General features: G+C 46.5%; 1 protein-coding gene across 1 annotated transcript in view; it reads left to right on the top strand.

Moving 5' to 3' along the window:
- The first annotated feature begins 11,719 nt into the window (after nucleotides 1–11,719).
- The window catches only part of ETV5 (ETS variant transcription factor 5), a 55,608-nt gene continuing 43,467 nt past the window's right edge, over nucleotides 11,720–23,860 (top strand). Inside the window, exons 1-5 of the mRNA XM_082460920.1 lie at nucleotides 11,720–11,868; nucleotides 14,986–15,104; nucleotides 15,240–15,327; nucleotides 15,460–15,507; nucleotides 15,601–15,651. Coding sequence (XP_082317046.1) covers nucleotides 15,060–15,104; nucleotides 15,240–15,327; nucleotides 15,460–15,507; nucleotides 15,601–15,651 — 232 coding nt within the window. The 5' untranslated portion in view covers nucleotides 11,720–11,868; nucleotides 14,986–15,059. The remainder of the gene's footprint in view (nucleotides 11,869–14,985; nucleotides 15,105–15,239; nucleotides 15,328–15,459; nucleotides 15,508–15,600; nucleotides 15,652–23,860) is intronic.

The raw sequence follows: 23,860 nt of genomic DNA, 5'->3' as shown, positions 1-23,860 counted from the left end.
ACACGTAAAATAAATTCCCATTTTCTACTAATAAAATTGTTATTGGTTCATGTGATAGAATTATATACCACATGCTTTTGTGGTAGTCTTTTTAAGGATTTTTTTATTTTTATTTTTTTTTTGAATTTTTGAATTTTATTTATTTTTTTATACAGCAGGTTCTTATTAGTCATCAATTTTATACACATCAGTGTATACATGTCAATCCCAATCGCCCAATTCATCCCACCACCACCACCCCTGCCCCCTGCCGCTTTCCCCCGTTGGTGTCCATACGTTTGTTCTCTACATCTGTGTCTCAATTTCTGCCCTGCAAACCGGTTCATCTGTACCATTTTTCTAGGTGTGGTAGTCTTTTTAAAAAAAAAAAAAAAATCTTCGTGGTCTGCTAAGAAAATTATGATTGCTATGAGCCAGGACACCTGGGTGACTTTACAAACCGTTGCTTCAGACACATGACACCCCTTTTCCGCCAACATATCACACACTCAGGCACATTTGTGCCTTTATCACACTGTTCCGCCTATGATCTCTAAACCCCTCTGCATTCCACAAGGTCCCATTCAAACAGCACAGCCTTCATGAAGGCTTTCTGCCCTCTGTCCCGAGATACAACCCAACTCCTTTAGTTCCTCCAGAAATAAATGAAGAAGAAACACTAGACATCAGAGAAAAGTAGTTAAGAAGAAAACACTACATGAAATCTACAAGGGAGGAAATAATACATTGAGAAGTAAAATGTTGGGAACTCTTTAATTTACCAGGGTTGGTGGGGGCGGATACTGACAGAGTCAGTAGTAGTCATGAAAGGTTAGCACCTAGTGGCTGCATTCATACAGAGAAGAGGGGAGGGAGAAGATGTATTATGTTTTTACTCTTGCCAGACATTCCGTTATGTGCTTTTTGAATATTGTATTTATTCCTCCTCGGAAATCTTAAGGTTTGCATTATCTCTATTCTACAAACGATAAGACTGAGTCTCAGAGAGATTGAATTTGCCCAAATTCACCCACTGAGCAAGTAGCAGAGCCATGAGGGAAATCCAGGTTCACTGCCCACACCTACTAGGCACTGGATATCGTCACTCAGGCTGTCACTGAACAATCCAACAGCTCTGTGAGGCAGGAGTTGTGATTCCCTTTTTTCGAGTAGGAGACTGACGTGCAGAGAAGTGAAATGGCCTGCCAACAGTCACCTACTTATGATACCGGCCAGGGTTCTTGGCCTTCCGCAATCAAGAGAAATTGACTAGAGGCCGGACAAGAAATTCCTGCAAGGCTCTATTGGGGTCCCTGCTGCAGCAGAGGGGGAGCAAAAACAAGTAACGTGTTCCCTTGCTCACTCCCCAAGGGGGTTGATGAGCTGGTTCCTTATATGGGGCGAGGGTAGGGGTGGGTCCAGGGGTCAGGCCAGAGGGGTGGCTGAGGTGGTCTGCCCACCCCTTTGGTGGTGTTGAGTGCAGGGGGCATGAGCAGTGCCCTGCTTTTGCTCCGGACACCCTGTTTTTGCTTCCAGCTCTTCAGAAGCGGCAGCTGGGGTTTTTTTGGTCTTTTTGTATCTTGTATCAAGAATTTGCCCCAATGCGCATGCACGCTGTTATCTTTAGTCCCTTATGGTTTCTTTGTATTTTGTTGCTCGAGGAGACATTTGTCCAGGTGCAAGCACTGCAGCAGAGGGTCCCAGGTCCCAGCCTGTGTCAGTTAGTAGTGATGGAGGTGAGCTAAGAAATGGGGGTTTGGCTCTTCATGTCCACCCTCGATTCACCACACAAGGAGTGCAGATGTAACTTAGTAACTGCAAGAGAAGGCTGTGAATCTGGGAAGCAGGGGGAGGTAGTTTAACCCACTGAAGATCTTTGAATAAATCAAGAACTGGTTCCAGAAGGGAGTCTATAGAGCTATTACCATATTACCATATGGATTACCTCGTTACAATTTACATTTGCAAGGTGTACACATAGTTGTAATGAATGCTGCCTGCATTCCAGTCAGGATGCGTGGGTTGGAAAGGATAAAACATGGATCCCGTAATGAGAAAGTACATCTTGTCATTGAAGGCAGTTTAACACATAGGGAGGAAGAGGAAGACCATATTTAGCTTTTATATTCTATTGTGGCAGAGACAACCTTGTCAGGGCAGACCCTGAGATCAGTTTTCCTGGTTCAAGATGAACATTCCTAGGTGGGAAGGTCCAGCTGAAACCCAGATAAATATCCGAAGCAATTAGGTTATGGAGAGAGGAGCAACAAGAGTGAAGAAAGATTTCAAAGGTAGTTCAAGTCAAAGGGCACATGAAATCCTCCCAACCAGGATGCTACCTGATGAAGAAAATTCCTCAGTGGTCAGAATGAAATGTTGATCTTTCTTGCCTGCTTAAAGGAGATGGTCTAGGTGCCCTGGAGTCTATCCCAGAAAGCTGGCCACACTTAGGAGGAGCAGGCAGGCCCAAGGAGAAATGGAAAGCTGTTCAAGATTGCCAGCCCAATGGGCAAGGGGGCACCTGTTGGGGAGGATCTGGGTTGAACAAGTCGATGAGGAGGCTGATCCCCTCCTTCTGAACAAGGCCTGGATTTCCAAAATGCAAATGGGAGATTGGGGCGTTCTGGTGCAGTATGAATTGCTCTGGGTTGCTAAGGGCCGTGCTGAGGCTTTAGGGTCCCACCAAGCTCCATGTCACCCCAGATCTGGCTGAAATGAAACGCAGTGTCCCAGGGCCCAGGTGTTGCTGCTAAGAAAATGCAGCACCTCTCTCAGCCCACAACCTGAGCTATGGCAGAGCCCAGGTCACCCGCTTCTCAGTCCTCGCCTACTAGGTGGGCAGGCCGAAGCAGGCCATGCATAAAAACAAATCCACCAACAGAGGGTAACCCAGCCACCCCCTTTCTCGAGCAGAGGGTTTGCTGTTCAGTAGAAATCGCTTGCATGGTCACATGTTCATTCATCCTTTGGTGACCTCTTGCTAAGTGCCAGGTGCTATGTTTGGGGCTGGGTAATTCAGACAGGCGTCCAAAGGGTCCCTATTAGAGGAATTTGTCCCATGGGTGAGACGGACACATGAACAATGTGATATATGCTGTAATGGAGGGCAATACAGAGGTATGATGTTGGAAGCAGTCTTCGTGTGCCTTTTGGTTGATATCTGTAAGCATCTATGAGGTGTATCCCATGACTCCAAAGTGTGAAGGGTCACCCCTCGAATGACTATATCAGACGCCTGACGCCCTGTCCCCGGGATCCATTCTAGCCCCCTCTCAGTCACATCTCGTCCCGGCCCGAACATCTACAGTTAGCCACACGTGAACGACTGCCAGTCCCTGGACCCTCCAGGGACCGCGAGGCCTCGGTGTGTGTGAACGCTGTTCTATCTGCCTGGAAGGCCCTTCCCTCCTCACTCTGCCCAGCAAAGTCCTAGTAATTAATCACTCAAGGGTTGGCCCAAATGTCAAGCCTCTCTGGTGCCTTCCTTGACCCGAACAGGATGTACTCACTGCTCCTTCGTTTGTACTCCCAGAACCCATTTACAGGCCTCGGTTACGACACCTGCAAACATTGTATAATAGCTATTTGTTCCTGTGCCTTTCACCCACCTCCCACCAGACTGGGAGCTCTTCTCGGACAAGCCTCACGCCGAGGACACTGGCCACTCAACAAATGTTTTTGGACGTGGAAATGAAATTTACGGCTGTGTAAACTCCCGTGCGTCTTACCTTAATAAGGTAAGGGCCTATTAAAAGTGATAGCCCAGCCTAGTCTAAGAGGTGGGAAGGGTCGTTTGCCTTTCATGGCCAAACACTCCCATCCACTTATTACCTGGCCTCTACAGTGCTATGGGTGGCGGGAGCAAGGGCAGGGGGCAGAAAAACAGTGTGGTAAAGTCCAATTTGTGGTTTTTTAAAGGCTATAATGCATACGCTTAGATATGATTGTCTAGGCAGTAGAACATATTGAGAAACTGTTAATAGTGCATGATTCTGAAGAGTGGGTAGGGCTAGGAGGTGATGTGGGGTGTTTATTTTCCATTCTGTACCTTTCTGTGATCTTGAGATTTTTGTCATGAGTCTCTGCCACTTCTCAAAGAAATAAGACAAGAAAATGAATTCTGTGACTATATCTTAAATGAACAATGAAAATCAGATTGCAGTTTACCAAAGGACATATATTAGAGTCTCACTAGAGTGTTCAAAGCAACATCGTTAATAATAGCAAAAAAAACTGGAAACTGCCCAAATGTCCATTAACAATTAAATGGAAAAATCAGTTGTAATATATTCATACAGTGGGACACTGTACAGCAAAGAGAACAAAACACAAGTACACACTACAAAATGGATGACTCTTCCAGACATAACGGTGAAGAAGCCAGATACAAAAGAGTGTGTCCCGTATGATTCCATCTATATAATGTACGAAACCAGGCAAAATTGATCCGGGATGCTGGAAGCCAGGACGGTGACTACCCTTGTGGAGCGGGGGGAGGGGCAGCCACTAGACTAGAGGAGGGGATGAGGGGTCCTCTGGGAGGGTGAGCTGAAAATATTCTGTAATCTGGATGCTAGATGCACAGAGGTGCTTGCTTCGTGAAAATTCATCAAGCTCCACACTTATGATTTGTGTACTTTCCTGTATGTATGTTATACTTCAGTAAAAAGTAAACAAACACACGAAATAAGCCACAAATGAGATGCCTGAGCATTCGCTTACATCAAGCTGATAATCCCTCTTAAGAGTCAGATGCCGAACCTTCTAGCCTCCTAGATATCCAGCGATGGCACAGCAGCGGGAGATGGCATCTAAACCATTGTCCCTAATGGTTTTATGAGCACCTGCGTCCTGCCAGAGGCAGAGCCTGACTGCAGGGCACCCGGCACCTCTGTGCTGCTGAGGAGCCAGAGCTTCCCTGGGACGAGATGCTGTGCTCAGAGTCTACCTTTCCAGCCAAGTAGTTTGGCTTTTTAATGGGCGAGAAGGCAAAAAAGGGAGAGGAACAGGGGTGCGGAGAGGTTTTCAGGTGGGCTCTGGTTTAAATGGAAGCTGCCCTACGTCCCAGAGGTTGGGGGCCAGAGACAGACTATTAGCAAGAATCTAGGTGGGGAAAGGTCAGCAGAAGCCACCTACTTGTTTCAAACACGCTGATTGTTTGGCTTCAGGTGGCAATAGGCGGGAGACTGCTGCAGGGTGAACGGGCAGGCTGGACGCCCCATCTGAAGCCTTGTGATAGGATCCACACTGGTGGAGCATTTCACCTGAGGGCTCTATTACCAGTTGGGCAGAGTTGATCTTCCCTTTGTCCAACTCCAAATAAATACAGCCCCCTTCACAGGGCTGACAGAGCCCGAGCGGGGGTGGGCACTCACAAACCAAGCCAAGAGCTGAAAGAACCGCCCCCCTCACCACCCGCTCTCCAGCTGCCACGGTGAAGCAGGCCCATGAGAGAAGGCACCTCCCAGCCCCACCATCCCCTCAGCCTGCTCGCCCAGTAGGATGGTGGGGCAACGCCACAAGCCTTTCACAGCTGGAGGAGGGCAAGTTCTAGGTTACCCTGCTACTCAGATTTCAAGGGCTCAAATCTGAGCACATCCAAGCAAGGGTTAACCCCTGGCCATAGGAAACTCTCCACTAACGGCACAGAAGGAAGCAAAAAGAGGACTCCGAAAGGTCAAAATAGATTTTGCCAAGTCTACACATTCAAGTTCATCCACTTCCTCATTGGAGGGGGCCCTTTAGCTCTCACTCAGAACCCGTGGACGCCCGTTTCAAACTCCCTTGGTTTGTTGATTTCCAAGCACGTGGTACATCGGAGGCAGAAAATCCCAGCGAACATGAGGGGCTGCTGGAAAAGCGTGTTCTTTTTTTTTTTTTTTAAACTCTTGGATTCTTTTTTTTTTTTTAGAAATTCACGTTCTTTTATTTATTTATTTATTTATTTATGACTGTGTTGAGTCTTCGTTTCTGTGCGAGGGCTTTCTCTAGTTGCGGCAAGTGGGGACCACTCTTCATCGCGGTGCGCGGGCCTCTCACTATCGTGGCCTCTCTTGTTGCGGGGCACAGGCTCCAGACGCGCAGGCTCAGTAATTGTGGCTCATGGGCCCAGTTGCTCCGTGGCATGTGGGATCTTCCCAGACCAGGGCTCGAACCCGTGTCCCCTGCTTTGGCAGGCAGATTCTCAACCACTGCGCCACCAGGGAAGCCCGCGTGTTCTTAATGTATTGAGAAGTTCCACTTGACAACCTACTATGGAAAAGGAGCAGGAAAACTCTAAAGATCAGACATGGGATCCCCCAGAAGCCCAGCAGTCTGAGGCTCTTTCATGCAGGGACCCTCCAGGGGCCTCAGAGGTGGAGCAGGATGCTGATGGGTGACGGGCTCAGGGAACAGGCAGCTCTGTCCTGCATGGCCGGACCCAAGGTCTAGGAGGCTCGGGAGACGCTGCGGAGTCACCAGGGAGCAGTAAAGATCCTGTTCTGGAGCTGGACTCCTTTCTGAAGGCAATACGAAGCCATGGGAAGTTTCCAAAGATTTTCACCCTACGGTTCTGGTAAGGGTTGGGGCTTAAGGAAGAAATTCCTCAGCAGTCAGGAATCTAAATATAACATGTGCCCCCCAAGTTTTCTTGATAATGGATGTTTTATAAAGTCTAAGAATTGAGAATTAGGAGAAAGAGGTAGGAGAGAGGGTGTCCTCAAGCTCAGGAAATGAGCCGGGAGAGGAATGAGGCCCCACTAGGCCAGTGGGTCACAGGGTCAACCTACTGGATCAGAGGCCTGGCTTGTTCCTTCCTGACTGTGAAGCCTCAGACATGGTTTTTAAAATCTCACTTTGACCCTCTGTTTTCACATCTGCAAACTGGGTATTATCACCACCTCCAAGAAGGAATGGGAGCACTAAATGACAATGTATGTGAAGTGTCTTAGCACAGAGCCTGGCATCTAGGGGATGCTCAGTACAGGTAATTTCTAGTCTCTTTCTGACATGGCTCTAATGAAGACAAATTCGAGCTGGCCCAAGATAATAATTCAGAAGTCTGCCTGGATTTGCTGGAGCACGTTCCCAAGGAAGCACAGTGACTCCCAGGGGAATGGCAAGGAAGCAGCCAGAGCCCCAAAGGCAAGATGAGGGAAAACGACAGAGTTGGAAGATGGCTGGGGCTAAGACTTCACAGCAAAGTGTTTCGGAGCAAGGACTCTGTACAAGATCTGCGATGGGCTCCTGACTCCAACTCTTACTGGCTATGCGATCTTGAGCAAGTTACTTAACTTCTCTGTGCCTCAGTTTCATCATGCATGAAATAGGGATAATAATGGTATCTACATCACAGCGTTGTTAGGAGAATCAAGGGGGTTAGTATAGGCAAAGCCCCTAAATGGCCTGGTGCAGTAACATGATTTTTTGGTGTCAGCTACTGTCAGTAAGCACACACACCTTCTCTGGAGCTGAGACAGCCCAGCAGAGTGGTTACTGGCCGGACTCTGGAGGGGGTCCTGTGGGTACAGTCTCCCTCTGACTGTGTGCTAGCCATGTAGCGATTTATGTAACCTCCCTGCACCTAACCTTCCTCATCTGTGAAAAGTGTAGGTGATAATAATAGTACCTCCCTCAGAGGGCTGTTGTTGGGACTAAACGTGCTAATACATGTGAAGTGTTTGGAAAAGTGTCTGGCTCATATTAAGCACTCAGTAAATGTCAGCTATTATTATTCCCTGACTACAAAGAACACTGAAGACAATATGGCACCTATTCGTTTGAAGAGACGTTGAATCTAAAAGATTTTCCTTTCTTGCCTCAGTTTTTAGGGTATTTATATCTGAATTTTACAAAGGAAGGTGTGACAACCAGGTAGAATCCTTTATCCCTTGAAGACAAGAAAAACGTTGCTGCACCTTTTTGACGCAGTCCTCGAGTCCCTTCCCCTGTATTATACAAGAATGGGAAAGGACCACCCCCGCCAGGGTCATGTAGCCCACACCCTCACCTCCAGACAGGGCCACACTCCCTGCAGCATTTCGATCAGAGGAAGGGGAGGCACTGTCCCACTGTGAGAGAGACCAAGATCACCATGCTGCCACATTTCCCACTGCCATCTTGGTGATCAGCTCAAGGCAGGGTTACCTGCGTTATACTTTAACTCGCTTTTGGGGTTTTAGGGGAAGACTTTAAAAGCAGTCCTCTAAAGGGAAACAGAAGCTTTCAGGCTGGAGGCAAGGGACTTGTTTTTCTATCCTTCTGTGTTATTCCTCTGAAAACACACTGCAAATCGAAGAACAAGGGGCTAGTTATCCTACTGTGATTGAGTTTTGCTGTTGCCAGAGAACAAAGGCTAGATTGACACTAGATGAATGTTCCAGAGGGCTGGTCTCTCTTTTTGTTATCTTTTCCAGTCCCGTTTCTCTCCTGAAGGAGAGGGAATGGTACATCAGAACAGAGGCTGGACAAATCCTCCAATGTAAGTAATGTTCTTAGGAGGAAGGACTCGGTGTACTAAACAAAGAACTTCTAAATACCGACCCTTAACTCTTTTTAAAGGCAAAGATAATTCAAGAAGACGGGGAGTGGGATGGGGACGGGAGCGGGGGAGGTAAGTCACTAAGAAGGAGAAGCAGAAGAAAAGAAAGAAGAGGTGTGGAAAAAAAATATCATAAACACTTAACAGTAAGGAACAAACTCTGGGCCCAGGCGTCAGTCTGGCAAGGTAGTTCATCATGAGTTATACCCTCGCATTTCACAGCAGAGGCAAGGTGCCTGGGCCCAGGGCCTGAACCCCTGTCCAACACGAGTCATGTTCTCAGAGCTGGAGCAATCCTCTGAGTTCATCTACGCCACCCAGTGCAGTAGTATCTCTGCACTAAATCTTTCTGCGTAAATGCCTCTTGTGACAGGAGACTCATTACCAGCAGCAGTATTCCTTTTGGGGCCGCTCCAAACATTCCAAAGTTCTTCCGAACCCGATACTGAGCTAAAAATCTGCCTCCCTGTGACTTCAACCAGTTCTGCCCTCTACCATTTGGGGTTCAAATGATATTTCCTGGTGTTTTCTGAGTAACAAAGGCACATGCTAAGTCGGCCACTTATGGGCTCTGGAGCCTGCCTGCCTTAGTGCTTATCCAGGTTCAGAAACCTACAAGCTGTGCAACTATTGGCAAGTTACTTAATCTCTCTATGCCTCCGTTTCTTGTCTATAAAGTGCAGATATAACAGTAGAGACCACTTCAGTTCTATTCTTATGAGGACTAGATGAGATAATCTGTAGAGAATTGTACATGGCATGAACAGGTTATACATTAAGTAAACTTCAGCCGTTGAAATGGTACAATAGATGGTGGGCTCCTCCAAGACAAAGACTGGATCTTACTCATCTCTGTAACTTTTTTGCTGAGCACAGGGTTTCACCAAGTATTGAGTACAAAATAAATGTTTACCGAATGACTAAATAATTAATTGGCAAGAGCTTTACTCTGATGTAAATCCCTCCATGATCTCGTGTCTGTGACAATCTTCTCATAAAAACCCCTCCCTCAACTCCTCCCCTCCCCCCAACTAAGCTGCTATTTATTACTACTTAATCCAGAAATATCAGCTTTTCTCCCCAAGGTGGGATGGAGAGCCTTGGCTCGAGGCAAAGGTCATCCAAGTCACACTCCAGGCCTCAAGTCCAACCCCATGGAGGAAGTCGCTGTGAAGTGTCCTGCACTGTTTCTATAGCCAGTGTGATGATGCACCAAGGTTTATGTGGCCCCATGGGCTGCAGGCCTAGCCGGCTGAGGCCTGAAGACAGATTGAAGCGAAGAGGAATTCAAAAGCTCTTCTGGAGAAACTAGATCAGAGAGCAGGATGAGATGGGATGAGGTGGGGCAGGATGGGGGCAGACAAGCTGGGGAGGAGGAGGACTGGGGAGCTAATCTGGGCCCCGAGTCTAGCCAGGGAGACAGCCCTCAGCAACACACTGGGAGCACAGCTGGGCTAGGGCTGTACTCTAGCCGCCAAACAGAAATGGCACTACCTGGAGAGGCACTAAGGGAAAACTCCACTGGAGCTGGGGTAGGTAGCAAATTGCTCTCCTAGGAAATTAAATATCATGGAACTGCTTGTTAAAAGTTCAGAGCGCTTTCCCACCCACCCGCTCATGCCCACCCCACTCTCTTGCAAAGTCTCATGCCTGGTCAGCACTGGGTCTCAGAACTCCCGGTTTCCTTTGGTGAATTCCAACATTTCTTGGCTATAAACAGACCAAGAACCCATAAGCGGAAGCAGAAAAGAAAGTGGGCAAATTTTTACTTAAAATTTTTTTTCCAGAAAGCCACACTGCATTCCCCATGGTAGTGGTATGAGGCAACCCCAGAGTTGCCTGGGGCTCCCTTTTCTAGGCGCACTCCCCTGATACTTGGCGTGTTTCTTCCCCACCGCCGGCACACGGGGGTGAACAGCAGGGCACACGAACAGAACGAGAACAGAAGAGCTCCCTGACAAGCCCCAGCATCCTGGGGGAGAGCACAGAGCCGCCCCACGGCCTTGCAGGAGGGGGCAGAGGGGGCGGAGAGGGGAGAGGACTGCTTATTTGTTTCCTGGAACACCCTGTTAAGAATCTCAGCAATTGCAGTTAGTGCCCGGTCGTTTGGCAAGCGGAGTAGCTTCTCGTCGTTCCCAGCTGCACGGGATCTAATTCGCAAACACACCATCTTGCATTCAACACTTAAATGGAAAACAGCAGCCCCGGGAGGGAGGCAGGCGATCTAACTCTGCAAGCCCGTTTCGGAGGGCTTTATGTTTCTATTTCTAGGTCTGCGGACTGGTTGGTGCAGTCCTCGGAGAAGATTTCTTTGAGCGCCGACCCTCCCTCATCTCGGGTCCAAAACCCACTCTGGCGGTTATAAACCGCAATTAGACGTGGGGAGAAAACGGGATTTGGTTGGGCCTTGGCCGGCCAGTATAAAATAGTAACTAAAGTCTGTTTGAGAGATCAGATTTTAAAGGGAGATGGTGCTAATTCTTCCCCCACTGGAAACATAGTTAAAGGAAATTAAGGCCTCTCTTAAAGGTAACTAAGATTAGAGCGGTCGGTTTCCGTTTTCTGTGTTTCTATGGGCCGAACGCCCAGGTCGGTCAGCGAGTTTCTCTCCGGGTGGAATGACGGATTCCTGTAGCCCGAATTCTAAAATGATAACTTCGCTTGGTGCTGCAGCTGCAAACGACTGGCGCCCAGCGGCCCAGTCCTGGCAGTGGTGTTGCTGGGGGGCGGGGTGGGGAGAGAAGTTAGGGGTGAATGGGGAAGGGGAAAGATCCAAGCCTCGGTAAAAAGTTGGGAGAGCTGCAGGGAAGGAAGGAACTGCGGCTCCTCGAGGCCCTCGGCCCCTTTAAGTTCTTCACTGACTCAGCTAAGCTTCCCCCCTCAGGTCGCGTTTTTTATGAATGAAAAACGTCCTTACATTCATTATATAAACAAGCCTGTGCTGATTGGCCAATGGCCCCCGGTGCATAAATTATGTAAAACAGACCCCTGAGGTGGGGGGAGGGACGCGCTGTTGACCAATGGGGGCCGGAGTTGATGGGGCGGCTTGGCTGGATTTGCCCGCAGACAGGGTAAACAAGAGGTGATGGACAGTCGCTGGAGCGGCCTCGGGCCAATGGGAACGCTGCTGGGCTATAGCCGCGGGCCAATAGCAGAGGGCGGAGCAGCAGGCCGCTGGGGGCCGGGCCAGCGCTCCAGCCTGGTTGGCAGCTGCGGCGCAGAGTCCAGCGGCTGGTTCGCGGAGCGGTTCAGCGTCCCCGGAGCGGTTCGGCCCAGCCATTAGCCTAGGCGCCCAGGCCCGGTGCGCGCGTGCGTGAGCGCGCCTGCGCCCCGGGGCCGCTGCAAGGGGAGGAGAGCCACTGCCTCAGGTGAGGGGGCGTCGAGGAGACAAGGGGGCTTAGGAGGGGGTGTCCAGGAAGGGCCCAGCCGGCGAGAGTTCACTGGCTGATTCAGAATCCTCAGAGTCCGGGTGCACTTTCTACTGGGGTTGGGTCCCCTTCCCTCCCGAGGCTGACCACCCCCTCCTCCCGCGGCCGGGTCCGGTTCGGTTCCTGGGATGCGTCGGGCGGGGGCGGCTAACGGTTCCGGATCTAGCGGAGAGCGGGTTTCCGCACGTCGCGGGGGAGGCGAGCGGGAGCGCGAGGTGCGGAGGCTCCCGGGTGGAGATGGAGGGGCGGGGAGTTGCGGGCTTTACAGTCTCTAGAGACCTGAGAGCCCCGAGGGGACTTGGAGGCTCGCGAGAAGAGGCACTCGGCAGATCTTTGCAGCGGGGAGGAGGGGGCTGAAGCAGCTTAGGGGGAATGTTTGAGAGTGATGCACCCCCACCCCAGCACCTGGAGGGGTTAAGTGACATAGGCATGTGCAGCCTCCGGGGTTGGGGGTCGGCCAGGAACTTATGAAGGCCTTGCAAGTTTCAGGTTGTGGAAAGCGGACACCCAATCCCCCGACTCCCACCCCCAGCAGACTGAGGGCGTCAGGCTGCATGGCGATTCTCGAGAAATAGGAGAGCATCAGAACCGCGGCCTGGGGATGGTGGAAAAGAAAAAAAATGGGTGCGGAGGGCGGGGGATGGAGAGATGCTGGAGCCTCGCGCTGGATTTGGGATCTGACCGCGTTTTCAGAGGGGAGGGGACCTCTGGGGGAGCCGAAGTCCTGATTGAGGAGGGGTGCCAAAGAGAGATGTTTGGAAGGGTGTTTTTGGGGGGGGGGGCTATTGGAGGCGGTTGGTAGCGCCTGGCGCCGCAGCTCGTTTTTATGAATGTGGGTGACTTTATGAATGAAGCGGGTTTCTTTCGTTGGCTCGCCGCTCCCTGCGGCTTTTTTTTCTTTCCCTTTTTGTGAATGAAGCATTGAGCTTTCTTCCTAGGACGCTGGGGTGAGGGGCCTGCGTCGGAGGCTGGGCGTGCTTTGGGAGTGGGGGCGGGGGCGCATCTGAAGGAGTTTTCTTGAATGGAGAAGGCTGGGAATTGGGTGGAAGTGTGTCTTGTTTTGTGAATGGGGCCCAGTGAGAGGGATCCAGTTACAGCCTTTACCTGATGTGGCGGCCGCGGCTCTCTCTCATTCATAAAACCGGGCCCGCTGCGCGCCGCGGGGGTGGGGCCTCGATTGCGCCGCTGCGCTGTGTTAAAGTTTTTCCTGGGGGCCCCGGGAAGGGGGGGGGCACAAAGGAAGTGGTTTAAACTCCTGGATGAACTCGAGCCTTCCCTTAAGGCTTTAAAAAAAAATTACACTTTGAACACGATTTTTCTAGCCCTTGAACTTTGAGAGCTGCGTTAAAGATCCTTGATCCCTCTTTTGGGTTCGCTTCTTTCTTTCATTTAATTTTTTAAAAGGTATTTTTGCTCTTCATGGTGAAGTATTTTTGCCAACGTATTTCATCGTGAGACTCTGAAAATCTCTCTCCCTCCGATCTCCTACCCGTTGTCCCCTTCTCCCAATAGACATTTACAGAATTTCTAAGGCCGCGATTTATTTAATCTGACAGATTTTTGAAGGCTGCAGAGAACTCATTTTCTTGCCCCTCAACTCACTGCTGATGCCCCTCAGATTTTGTTTACGGGTTGGTGACATTTGGGAAAGAAGCTTTATTCTGAACGTTTTTGCGCTGTTTGGAAGGCACGCAGGCAGGCTAGCCGAAGTGTTTTTCTAGGAAGTTATGAAGTGTGCAGTTTTGTTCCTCTCCCTCTTTCTCTTTGACTTGGAAAATATCTTATTACTTGGACCAAAGTGCTGAAAGGAGGCTGGCCGTGAAGGGTTTCCTCGTATCCCGCTAACTTACAAAAATTGGATATGTTTCACACAGTGTGAAAAACAAATTGGATGGAATTGCCCACTGAGAAAAAGTTCCCTATCTAAAAATTTTATACAAGTTAAAGAAAAGATTTATCCTGAAGTGTTTCGCATTGCTTAGAGCTGGGATGAGTGAAATTAATGTTTCCCCCATTTTGTTGACTTAACTGCGTTTTTGTTTGAAGAATAAAACAGTGTTTGGGAAAATGGCACTTTCCTAAAATTGTTAGTGTATACCTCTCAAATTAGAAAAAGTTCCTCCTCTCCATTCTGACCCCCAACCTCCCTTCCCAGCCCCAACACTTGACAGTGCTGAAACAAGTTTAATTTTATTTTTTGGTCATGTTTGAGAAAAAATAATTTCACTATAATAAACTCATTTTTCTTTCCATGGATCTTTTGCTCTTAATGCTTTTTAAAGATCTGTGGTAGAGATGCATTTAAAATATGTGCAGTGGAATTTAGTTAACTTTATGTGTTACTTTTCATAGCTACTTTATTCTTTAAGAAGTTGGAGATATCACAGACATCTCTGTAAGTTGCCACGGAGATATCTGTGACATTACAGACACTACAGCTGTTTGGACAGAAGGTTTAAGTTTTAATAAAAAGTTGTGTATGAAGATAAGTATACCACTGATCGTTGTATTCCTGGAACTATTTTTAGTGTTTTACCACTGACCTACAAAATACTTTTAGAAACACTATGTATGTCAGATTCTTAATTGCAAATAATTTGGAATGCTTAAACCCAGTTTTTCTCCTTCCTGTCACTGTACTGTCAAAAATTAAACTATGTCTAAAAAAAAAAAAACCCTAACACTACAAACGCCCTGGGGAATATTCTTATGGAGAGAATCTTGAAATCGCCCTTTTTAATGAAAATAAGGCCTTTTTTTTTTTGGTAGGAGACAGGTAGTAGTAAACCTATAATTTTAATGACTAAATAAAAGAGAGAGAAAAAGATTAAAAGACTGACTAGCTGAATGGATTTGGCACTAAGTACACCATGAATCTTTGATGCCCTTAATCAAGCCCAGCGTTAGTCTGTAAAGCTTACACCTTGAAGTGGGCTTTAATTACCTCAGAGAAAGGTAGTGATTTTGCACAGGCCCTAAAAGGACAAGCAATATAAAATTACTTCATTTCTCTTTCTTCCCCCCTCTCGGTTAAAATCTCCCAAATTCGTATTACAGGAGGACCCCTTTCCCCCCAGAAATTACTCAATGCTGAGACCTTCCAAAGTGACATTAGAGACATTGGAAGCACCATGGATGGTTTTTATGATCAACAAGTCCCTTTTATGGTCCCAGGGGTAAGTTTATGTGGCTTTTGGTTTGTTTTGTCTTCCCTCTTCGAACATGAGTCTTCTCCTTATTGGTTTATGGCACAACCCCCTTTGGACCCCTTTATTACACTTGAGTCTTCACTGTCTGTTGGCCTCTTTCAGAAATCTCGGTCAGAGGAGAGTAGAGGGCGGCCTGTGATTGACAGAAAGAGGAAGTTTTTGGACACAGATCTGGCTCATGATTCTGAAGGTAGTGAAGCTTTCCCCTCTGTTGTGGCTCGTTCACATGGCTCCCCGCGAAAGCTGCATGCAGCCAGCTCTTCCCTCTTCTCCCTAGCAGAAGAATTCTCCTCATTCTGGTGTCTTCTGTTTTCAATTCCAGAGTTGTTTCAGGATCTCAGTCAACTTCAAGAGGCTTGGTTAGCTGAAGGCAAGTTTCTTGGCTGTCCTATTTTCCACATAAAACATTTTACTGTGCTTTTTAATAAAACTTAAAGGTCTAAAATAAAAATCTCTTTTCCAGCACAAGTTCCTGATGACGAACAGTTTGTCCCAGATTTTCAGTCTGATAACTGTAAGTACCTTTCTGGTGGTGGCACATGTGTTCTGAAATTGTTTGGTCTTGGATCATCCAAGTCTAGAATACTCTTTCCAGTTGTAGCCAGCATATTTGGACAGTGGAATGTGTTTTGTTTCTTTTAATAATTCAAAGTTAACCCCCCTCCGAATTTGTTTCATTCCTTATTGAAATTACTTCTAAAGTGCTTTTATTGTATTGCAGGTGAGATTTACTGAACATGATTTTATCTTAAAATGTCTTTTTGCCTAAGAATTTTGCAAGGCTTCAAGATCCAAATGATAAATTAATTGAAATATATAAGTTGTTGGACCAAGCATCCATAAATCAGTCTTCCTTTTACAGTGGTTTTTTAGGGTTTGTTTTATAAATTAAATCCTTGATGCAAATCATGAGCCTGACTTTTTTTTCTTTTAAAGGTGCAGAAAATAGTTAATGGAAGATTCCAGTTAATTGTCGCTTCACCAAACATGTTGTCAGTTTTGTTTCTAGTTCAAAGTTGACAAAAAGTGGTCACAGAGTGACCTGATTTACACTTATTTTTCATGTAGTTGTCAGGACTTTATCATTCAGAGAAGAGTAAAAACTTTCTTAAAATGGTCTTTAAGTGCTCATATCACTGAGATAACAAATGCAGTGGGAGCTCAAAAGATGGCTCCCTATGCTGGCACAGGCGCGGTTCGCATTACGCTGATCTTTTGGGGCTGTCCTCAACAGGTCTGGGAGATTTTATGGTCCAGGAAGAGCTATCAAGGACAAAGCTGGCTGATGAAATTTGAGCAGCACAGGGCAGCTCTAGAGAGCATTAGTTACTGGCGAATGAGCAGGTTTAAGAGAGGCCTGGAGAAAAATGCTGCCTCTCTTGAGAGTTGCATCATAGAGAAATTCGTGTCTTAGTCATAGTTTATAATAGCAAGCACCTGAGCCAGGCAAGGATTCGATTTCTCATTTTGCACCAACACATTCTTCCCAGCTTTGTTTTATCGTGTGTGTGTGTGTGTGTGTGTGTGTGTGTGTGTGTAAAAATGCCACTGGGAAAGAGCATATCTTTGGGTCTAAGTAAAAGTTGGGTGTTCTAAATCAATAAATGAAAGACCAGAGGTACCAGCTGAACATTCTTTAATGATAGGCCTCGTATTCAAGGTGCAGTGCTGGGAGACTTTGAAAGGGAACAAACTGTAACCCACAGATGCATGGTTACCTTAGCTTTGTCACAGCTTGCTGTGAATGTTTTCTATAGGAGAGTAAATGCGTGTTAATTATTGCCCTCTGATTGCTTTCAAGTGATTGGGAAGCTTGCCACTAAAAGACTAAATAAAGATAACCTAAATTGTGTGTGTGTGTGTGTGTGTGTTTGCAAGATAAAAGACAGGATTTGTAATCCTACTTCGTTCCGTGTTGACAATTTTGCCCAGCCTTTCCGGTTCTTGCTCAGAGCAGCATAAACTGCAGTCTGTTTGGGAGGTGGCTTTCTTGGCAGAGGTAATGCTTTTATGACACTTTTGTTTCTCTGTAACCCAAAAGAGTTAAAAGGAAGGTGAGATGACTGCATTCAGGTTGATTTCATGTGCTGAATCAAAGGTATGTTCTTTAGAGAAAGATGTCAGCAAACAAGATTTATATTTGGAGAGATATTTATCTGCAGGAAGAAGCTAAAGTGAAGGAATCAATAAATGTGTTTTGGCTCCTTAGAAATAATTCCTGCTCAGCAAATAGAATGTGCTAACTTCTTTAATTAAAGTGCCATACCTAAAATGGAGCTGCTTTGGGGGATGTTTCTGCTTACCAAGTGTGATGTGTTTCTTACTTTGTTTGCTTTTTGCTTTAACTTCTTAAGGTTGAGCTTTTCTGTCTTTTAAGGATAAAGCAGATGGTTGAGTAGCCTCAAAAAGTCTCTTAATAATTCTTTCCCCCTCTCTGACTCTTATTTCTGGAGATGGAGCTTCAAGAAGGATCGATTCAAACAGAGGTTAGGCAGGAACACAAATGTGGGGAGGTGTATCCTTGAGCCATTTATCCTTGCTGTTACATGTGTAACTGCTTTGACTGCAGTTGAGACAGGCAGTGTAGACTCATGGGAGCTGGCAGAGCCCAGGGCTGGGCAGACTCTCTGTGAGTGCATCTCACAACCTCCTGCTGAGGATCAGCTTCCACTCCAGTCACCTTCTGGAAGAACCCATGATTGTTCCAGGGGAGGGGGGGAAGCTCATTTAAATTTAATGAAATCTTATGAATTGATTTGAATCACCCGATCAATGAACTATAAACCAAACTCACACTTGCTAGGTAAAGCAAACCTCTTCCCTAGGGTAGCAGAAACGTTTGTTTCTGCAAATATTCTTCTGTGGCCTGCCACGAGTAGTAGTCTACCTTTCCTGTTACTGATGATTTGATTAATTTTCCATCTTGTATGTGTGAGAGTTTTTGTGTGTGTGTGAGAGAGAAAAAGAAATACCAAGTAATGTGGGTAACGTTTTATTTTAGAACGTCAGGTTTGAAGATTATGGCTTACCTTTTTTTGATAAACACTGTAAGCTCAACTTCTAAAGAGATTATATTTTGTAAATTTTCTAGATTTGGGTTCCTACCCGTAGACATCCATCTATAAGTGTGATTTAAATAAATGAAACCACTGTTCTTATAAGTCTTATAGAAATGCCCAGCCTACTTCTAGTTGTATAGATTTCCCCTTACATCACAAATTCAGACATTAGTAAAGTATCCCCCACCTGGAAACTCCTAAAGGTTACATTCAAGGGAATAGAAAGTTTAACCTATAGACATAGGCGTTCTGCCAATGCCATCCATCGTCCCTTGATCCTGATAAATAATCCTGAAGATCCCAGATTGTTTGAGCTAGAGGTCCCTTGTAGAGATGGTCTTGCCTAACCCTTTCATTTTACTTATGACAAGGTCCAGATAGCTGGGGAGACTGACTAGTGATTGGGGGCAAGTGGGAGGGGTTAAGTGAAATGAGGGGGGAAAATGTATAAAATCATATCCTTGAAGAAGCTCTCACAAAGCTGCAGAGCCAGGGAGCACTGTCACGCTCAGGGCTGCTCAGGGCTCTCCCTCATTATTTCAGATACCTGGAGCTGGCCCTCAAGAAGGCCTGGGAGAGCGCTGGCTGCCCAGTCTATAACCCACAGTTCTCTTCATTCTACAATCCCAAGAAACCAATTCAGTATCTTGGTGCTTTGAGTTTTTTCATGTAGGATTTGGAAGAAAGAGAAATTATAAAACAGAAAAATTATGAAACGCACATGTTTCCTAGAAGACATTAGTGTGTATACAGATAAAACTATGAGTATATATCCTGTATATTATAAATGTGTGTGTAGCTACATGTGCCTTAACACACAGAGCTACGAAACCACGGAATCTGGGTCAGTAGATAGATGTGTACCACACATTTTTACTACACATTTTCACAGAATTAGCTGCAAATCAAAACCATGGATAAGAATGGAACTCAAAGTGCTTAGATGTGGGGTAGGGGTGGGTAGTCGACATTCATTTTTCTGAGCTGACTGTTTGGGCACCTTAGGGTAATTACTAGATTTTAGCATATATAAATGGTTTTTTTTTTTAATGCAGCTTTCAGTTCTGATTTTTAAAAATCTCACTCATTTGTTTGAATTGTGATATTGTGACTGTTTTACCTGTCGGCATTTTGAATAACTAAAATATTTTATGCTGGGGAGAAGGTGTGGTAAAATCTTATTTTAAAAGATGGTCTCTGTACCAAATATAATTTGAAGAATTGTTTTAAAATCTGAATGACCTTATTTTCCCCTGGAAGTGTTCTTTTTAGATCTGTGCTTCAAAAAGAATGGACCGACTGGAGGAAGTAAGGGTAATTTCCTAAGGACTGGCTAATTAACTGATAAAAATCGACATTTCATAAATACATTGCAATAGATGACTGGGGAAATAGGATTAACTGTTATGGCAGCCCTTGAGCTTAAAATACATTGATCTTAATCCTGTTTCTATATGATATTATTCATCTGGTTTTTTTGTTTGTTTCTTTACTGCATAGGAGGTTGATATGGTAGAGGGAGTGCCTTCCTTTGGCAGAGGGCACATCATTTTGGCCCCAGACATGATGTAGCAAAACTGTACATTTACTTGCTCTGTGTCCTTGGGCCATTTCTGTATGAAAGGAGCATCCTAAAGTCTTTTTGTTATAAAAGGTAAGAGAGAAAACAGTAGGCACTTTAAAAATAAGAGGCTTGAGGGAGTCAAGCCTATCATTTTATCCTTATCCAGAGCTGGTAGCTCTGAAGGTAGGGAGAAGAAACAAGCGTGCTAAAGCAAGAGGATGAAAACTGGAGGTTATTTGACTCCAAGTTTTACAAACCTTTCAAAGTCTTTGTTAGCTAGCCCACTCACCACCTTACCACTGAGAAGAGACTAAATGATTTGAAATCCTTCCTGTTTTGATAGCCTCCAAGATCCCTAAGATGCTGGACTGTTAAGGACCCAAGACCTAGTGTTCCCATTTATCAAACAGAGCCATATGTTTACACAAAATCTCTTTTCATCTGACTTTAATTCAGTTAGGCTTATTAAAAACAATAGATTTTTTTTCTCTTCCTCTTCTATGTCTCTCTGCTCTCAGTCCTCTAATAAAACCCAGTATCCTTTCCAATCATTTGTGTTTGGCACAAAAGACTTGGAATGGGGAATTACATCTACGTCTGCCGGGCAGATCACTTTTGTAGATTCCAGAGGTAACAAAATCCTGGCATCAATCAAGAAATTACAGTCTATCCCCCGTTTTTCAGCATTCTTCAGCTTTATAAGATTAAGACATGGGTAGACTGATAAAGCTGGGGATTTGTACTATATGCCATTTCAACCATCTAGTAGTATCATTGTTTTAATTTCAATCCTAGAAAAAAATATTACCGCTGGTGGAGTAGGGTGGGGTGTGTAATTCTCTACCCAGAGACTGTTCCCTCCACGTGTTTCTGCGGTTTTCATGGTGGTAAAGCACATCCGGGCTCAGAGGCTGACAGCCCCCTCTCCGGCACATGGCTGCCCTTGAGGCAGCTTGGGCCCCATCTGTGCCCTGGCACACAGTGCTTCTCCACTTGGAATCCAAGGAGCTCAGAGTCTTGTCATGTTGCAGCTCCCAGCTCTTGGACAAGTGCCAGGCATGTTGATGCCAGTACCGGATTAGGTTTCTTTTTTAAAAATTCATTTTGTGAACTCATCAAGCTCATTTAACAGAGGCTTTGGTCGTCAGTTTCTATCATTGTCCCATCCCTCTAAGTGGCTCAGCTTAAAATAAAGGAGAGACAAGACACTAAGCCCCGAGTGTGTCTGTGGGTGGATGCCTGCACAGGGGTGTGTGTGTGTGTGTGTGTGTGTGTGTGTGATCACAAGGTAAGTACACCTTTGGGCTTGGCAGGTAAATGATAGATGTTAGCAACTCAGATGTTAAAGTTGAGAAGAGCCTCCTCATGAAGGAGGCTCCCCTGCCTAACAGAAAGAAACATCTAGAGGAAAGTTGCAGCCAAGGGTGAAGATTCCAGGGAGCAGGATAAGATCTAGCTATTAAAAGGCCAGGGGTTTGAGACTGATCTGCAGAGCACTCAAGGTGTTGAATGGAGAGTCTGTAGTTAGAAAGATGCAGAGAAATGCTTCCGGTGCCACTATCTGAGTTCACTGGCTGTGGGAATGGGGGCAGGCAGTGAGAAGAGGTCCACATAAGACATTTGAAAATAGTCCAATAGGTTTCGAAAAAGAAGAAAAACCCATGTGCTAAAATTTATCTCCTGGAGATAAATTTTCCTAAAGTAGTACATTCTGCCTTGAAATAAAGTCTAGTTGTCACACTGGCTTCATAAGATCACCCTTAGGGTGATTATTGAAGGTTTGAGAAGAATAGAAACCCAACCAGTTTTTAGCCTTGTACTTTGCGTTGTCCTTGGAGTAGATTTCACTCCCACCCCCACCCCCAGATCTCCTGCCCTTCTCTTTTGATGTCTCATGAGCATGCCCGGGGGGTATTATAAACTTTTCAGGCCGGATGCAAAGCCAGGAAAAGGAACTGTGAAACTGTTCATAATAGGTAGCTCGACCCCTCCCCCTCTGCAGCCAGAATCTAGTAGTGGGTGTCTCCAGAGACCCACTCCCTTGGGGAGGAAGCCAGGTGGCTCCCGATACAGCTATTGGCAATGAATGGAAAAGCAAGGAGTCTGGAAAGGCTGGCTTCCATAGGGAGCTGTCTTCTAATGCAAACCAGTTCGTCCCTGAGGGCAGGAGAAATACCGCTGAAGTCTGTTTCTCTCAGCTGGTAGCTACAGTCAGAGTCTGAAGTGGGCCGCACAGAGGGCACTTGCCGACCTCACTTGGAGCTGACTTGCACACCCTTGCGGATTTCAGCCAGCGTCTTGACCATCTGAATCAGGGAGAGTGCAGAGCACGCCTGCAGGGTCTGAATTTCTTACATAAACACAGCGCGCCGGGCAAGCAAGCGTCCCTGCGGCGACAGCTGGGCTCTGCTCCGTCGGCCCCAGCGAGCTGAGCGGCTGAGTACCCCCCCTGGCCTGAATGGAGCATTCCAAATTGGTTGTGAATGGAGGGCGGGGCTCCCTTGCAGACTTTTTCAATGAATAACCAGACCCCATTGTGCAGGCTGTGGAAAAACAACCAACTCAAACAACACTGGGACTGTTAGAAATATGCTGGTGATTGGCAGTTTGGAGAACCTCCAAAATTAGTTTCCTTTGGCTTCCCTGCTGCTCCCTGTTCTCCAAGCCTGGGCTTAATGGGGTTTGAGTTTTCTTTTAAGTGCTGACTTTAACCCTCCAACTGCCAAGCTGGGGGCCTGGGCTTAGGGAAGGGCTGCTACTGACCCATGGGCCCGCCCCCCCTTTCTTTGTCTCCCATTTTAGACTGTAGCTGTCTAAAGGGAGTGATAATAAGAGAGGGTGGTTTAGCTTCCCTGGAGAGAGAGGTGTTGAGACTTGATCTGAGGATATTACCCTTTTATCTCTTGGTTCCCGTGGGGCTGTGGCTTTATCTCCCCACTGAAGAGTCCTGCCTGCTCTTCTTCTCCAGTCTTTACTCCAGGCCTGAAGAACGGGTGTTTTTCTGCCATAGCACTTCTACTTAACATTTTAACATGGGAGGGACCTAGCTGTAATTTCTCGACTCCTTGGCCTTCTCTCTCCCGGTTAATTTCCCACTGTGGTCAGATACCTGTCATTTTAAAATGACCCTTCCCAGACTGGGCCTCAGCTATGGGGGAGCCTCACTATGGCAGCAACCCTCCCATGGGGTACTCATCAAATGCCTTTTCTCCTCAATTAACATCCCAGGAAGTACCAGAAAGAACCCAGCCTCTGAGGAACCCCAACACCAGAGTGGCTTTCTCACCCCCAAACTAGGCCAGGTTCTAGGGGTACACTTGACTCAGGATCGCCCACCCTAAACATCTTCCAACGTCTTGGCTAACAGCTCGCAGACATACCCCCCCCTCCTCCCCCACCTCAAAGGGCCATGTGGGCTAGACCAGGGCTGTATGATAAGCATAAAAAGGACAATCCTTTAAAAAAACAACACTTAATAGTAATGATCCGGTGCCATTTCCTCAGGGTTTTAAATTAAGAGCTCTTCTTAGTTCCTGCTTCTCATCCTCACAACCTAACAAGGCTGTTTGCATTTGTGTTTTTGCTGTAAGGATTTTTTTTTTTCCTGAAATGTTTCCCTTGCTGTAAATTGGTCTTGCAAGAATGTCTTCCCTTCCCTATTAAAAAAAGAACAGGCCTGGGCAGATTGTCCTTTTGTGAGAGAGTTTGAAACCTCTCAGGAGGTAACCCTAGATATTGGCTGTGTAAGAGGATGCTGATACTTGTGCTTCTCCAGAGGGGCTGAGGAGGACTTCGCTTACATAAACACTTTTCAGCTGAGTGCCTGGAAATGCTTTGTAATTGCCTGAAAGGGCACTTAAGGAGGGTCTTTTATACTTTTCCCATAGAAAAGGTAGAATAGAAGAGGGGGGATGTCTCTTCTACTTGGCTGCCCACGGTAAAGACCAGATCCTGGAAGGCCTACCCCAAGTTTCCGAATCTGAATTTTAACAGAGAATAATTCCGTAGGGATAATGTCACTGTGCTGAGGGGGCCTCAGCAGAGTCAGAACGTTTCTGCTCCTCTTCAACTTCGTTCTCTTTCCTTTCCTTCCGCACCAG

The sequence above is a fragment of the Balaenoptera physalus genome (assembly GCF_965194825.1).
Source record: "Balaenoptera physalus genome assembly, chromosome: 4".
Taxonomy (NCBI): Eukaryota; Metazoa; Chordata; class Mammalia; order Artiodactyla; family Balaenopteridae; genus Balaenoptera; species Balaenoptera physalus.
Note: the sequence above shows the minus strand (reverse complement) of the source record. Positions and strands in the feature narration are given on the sequence as shown.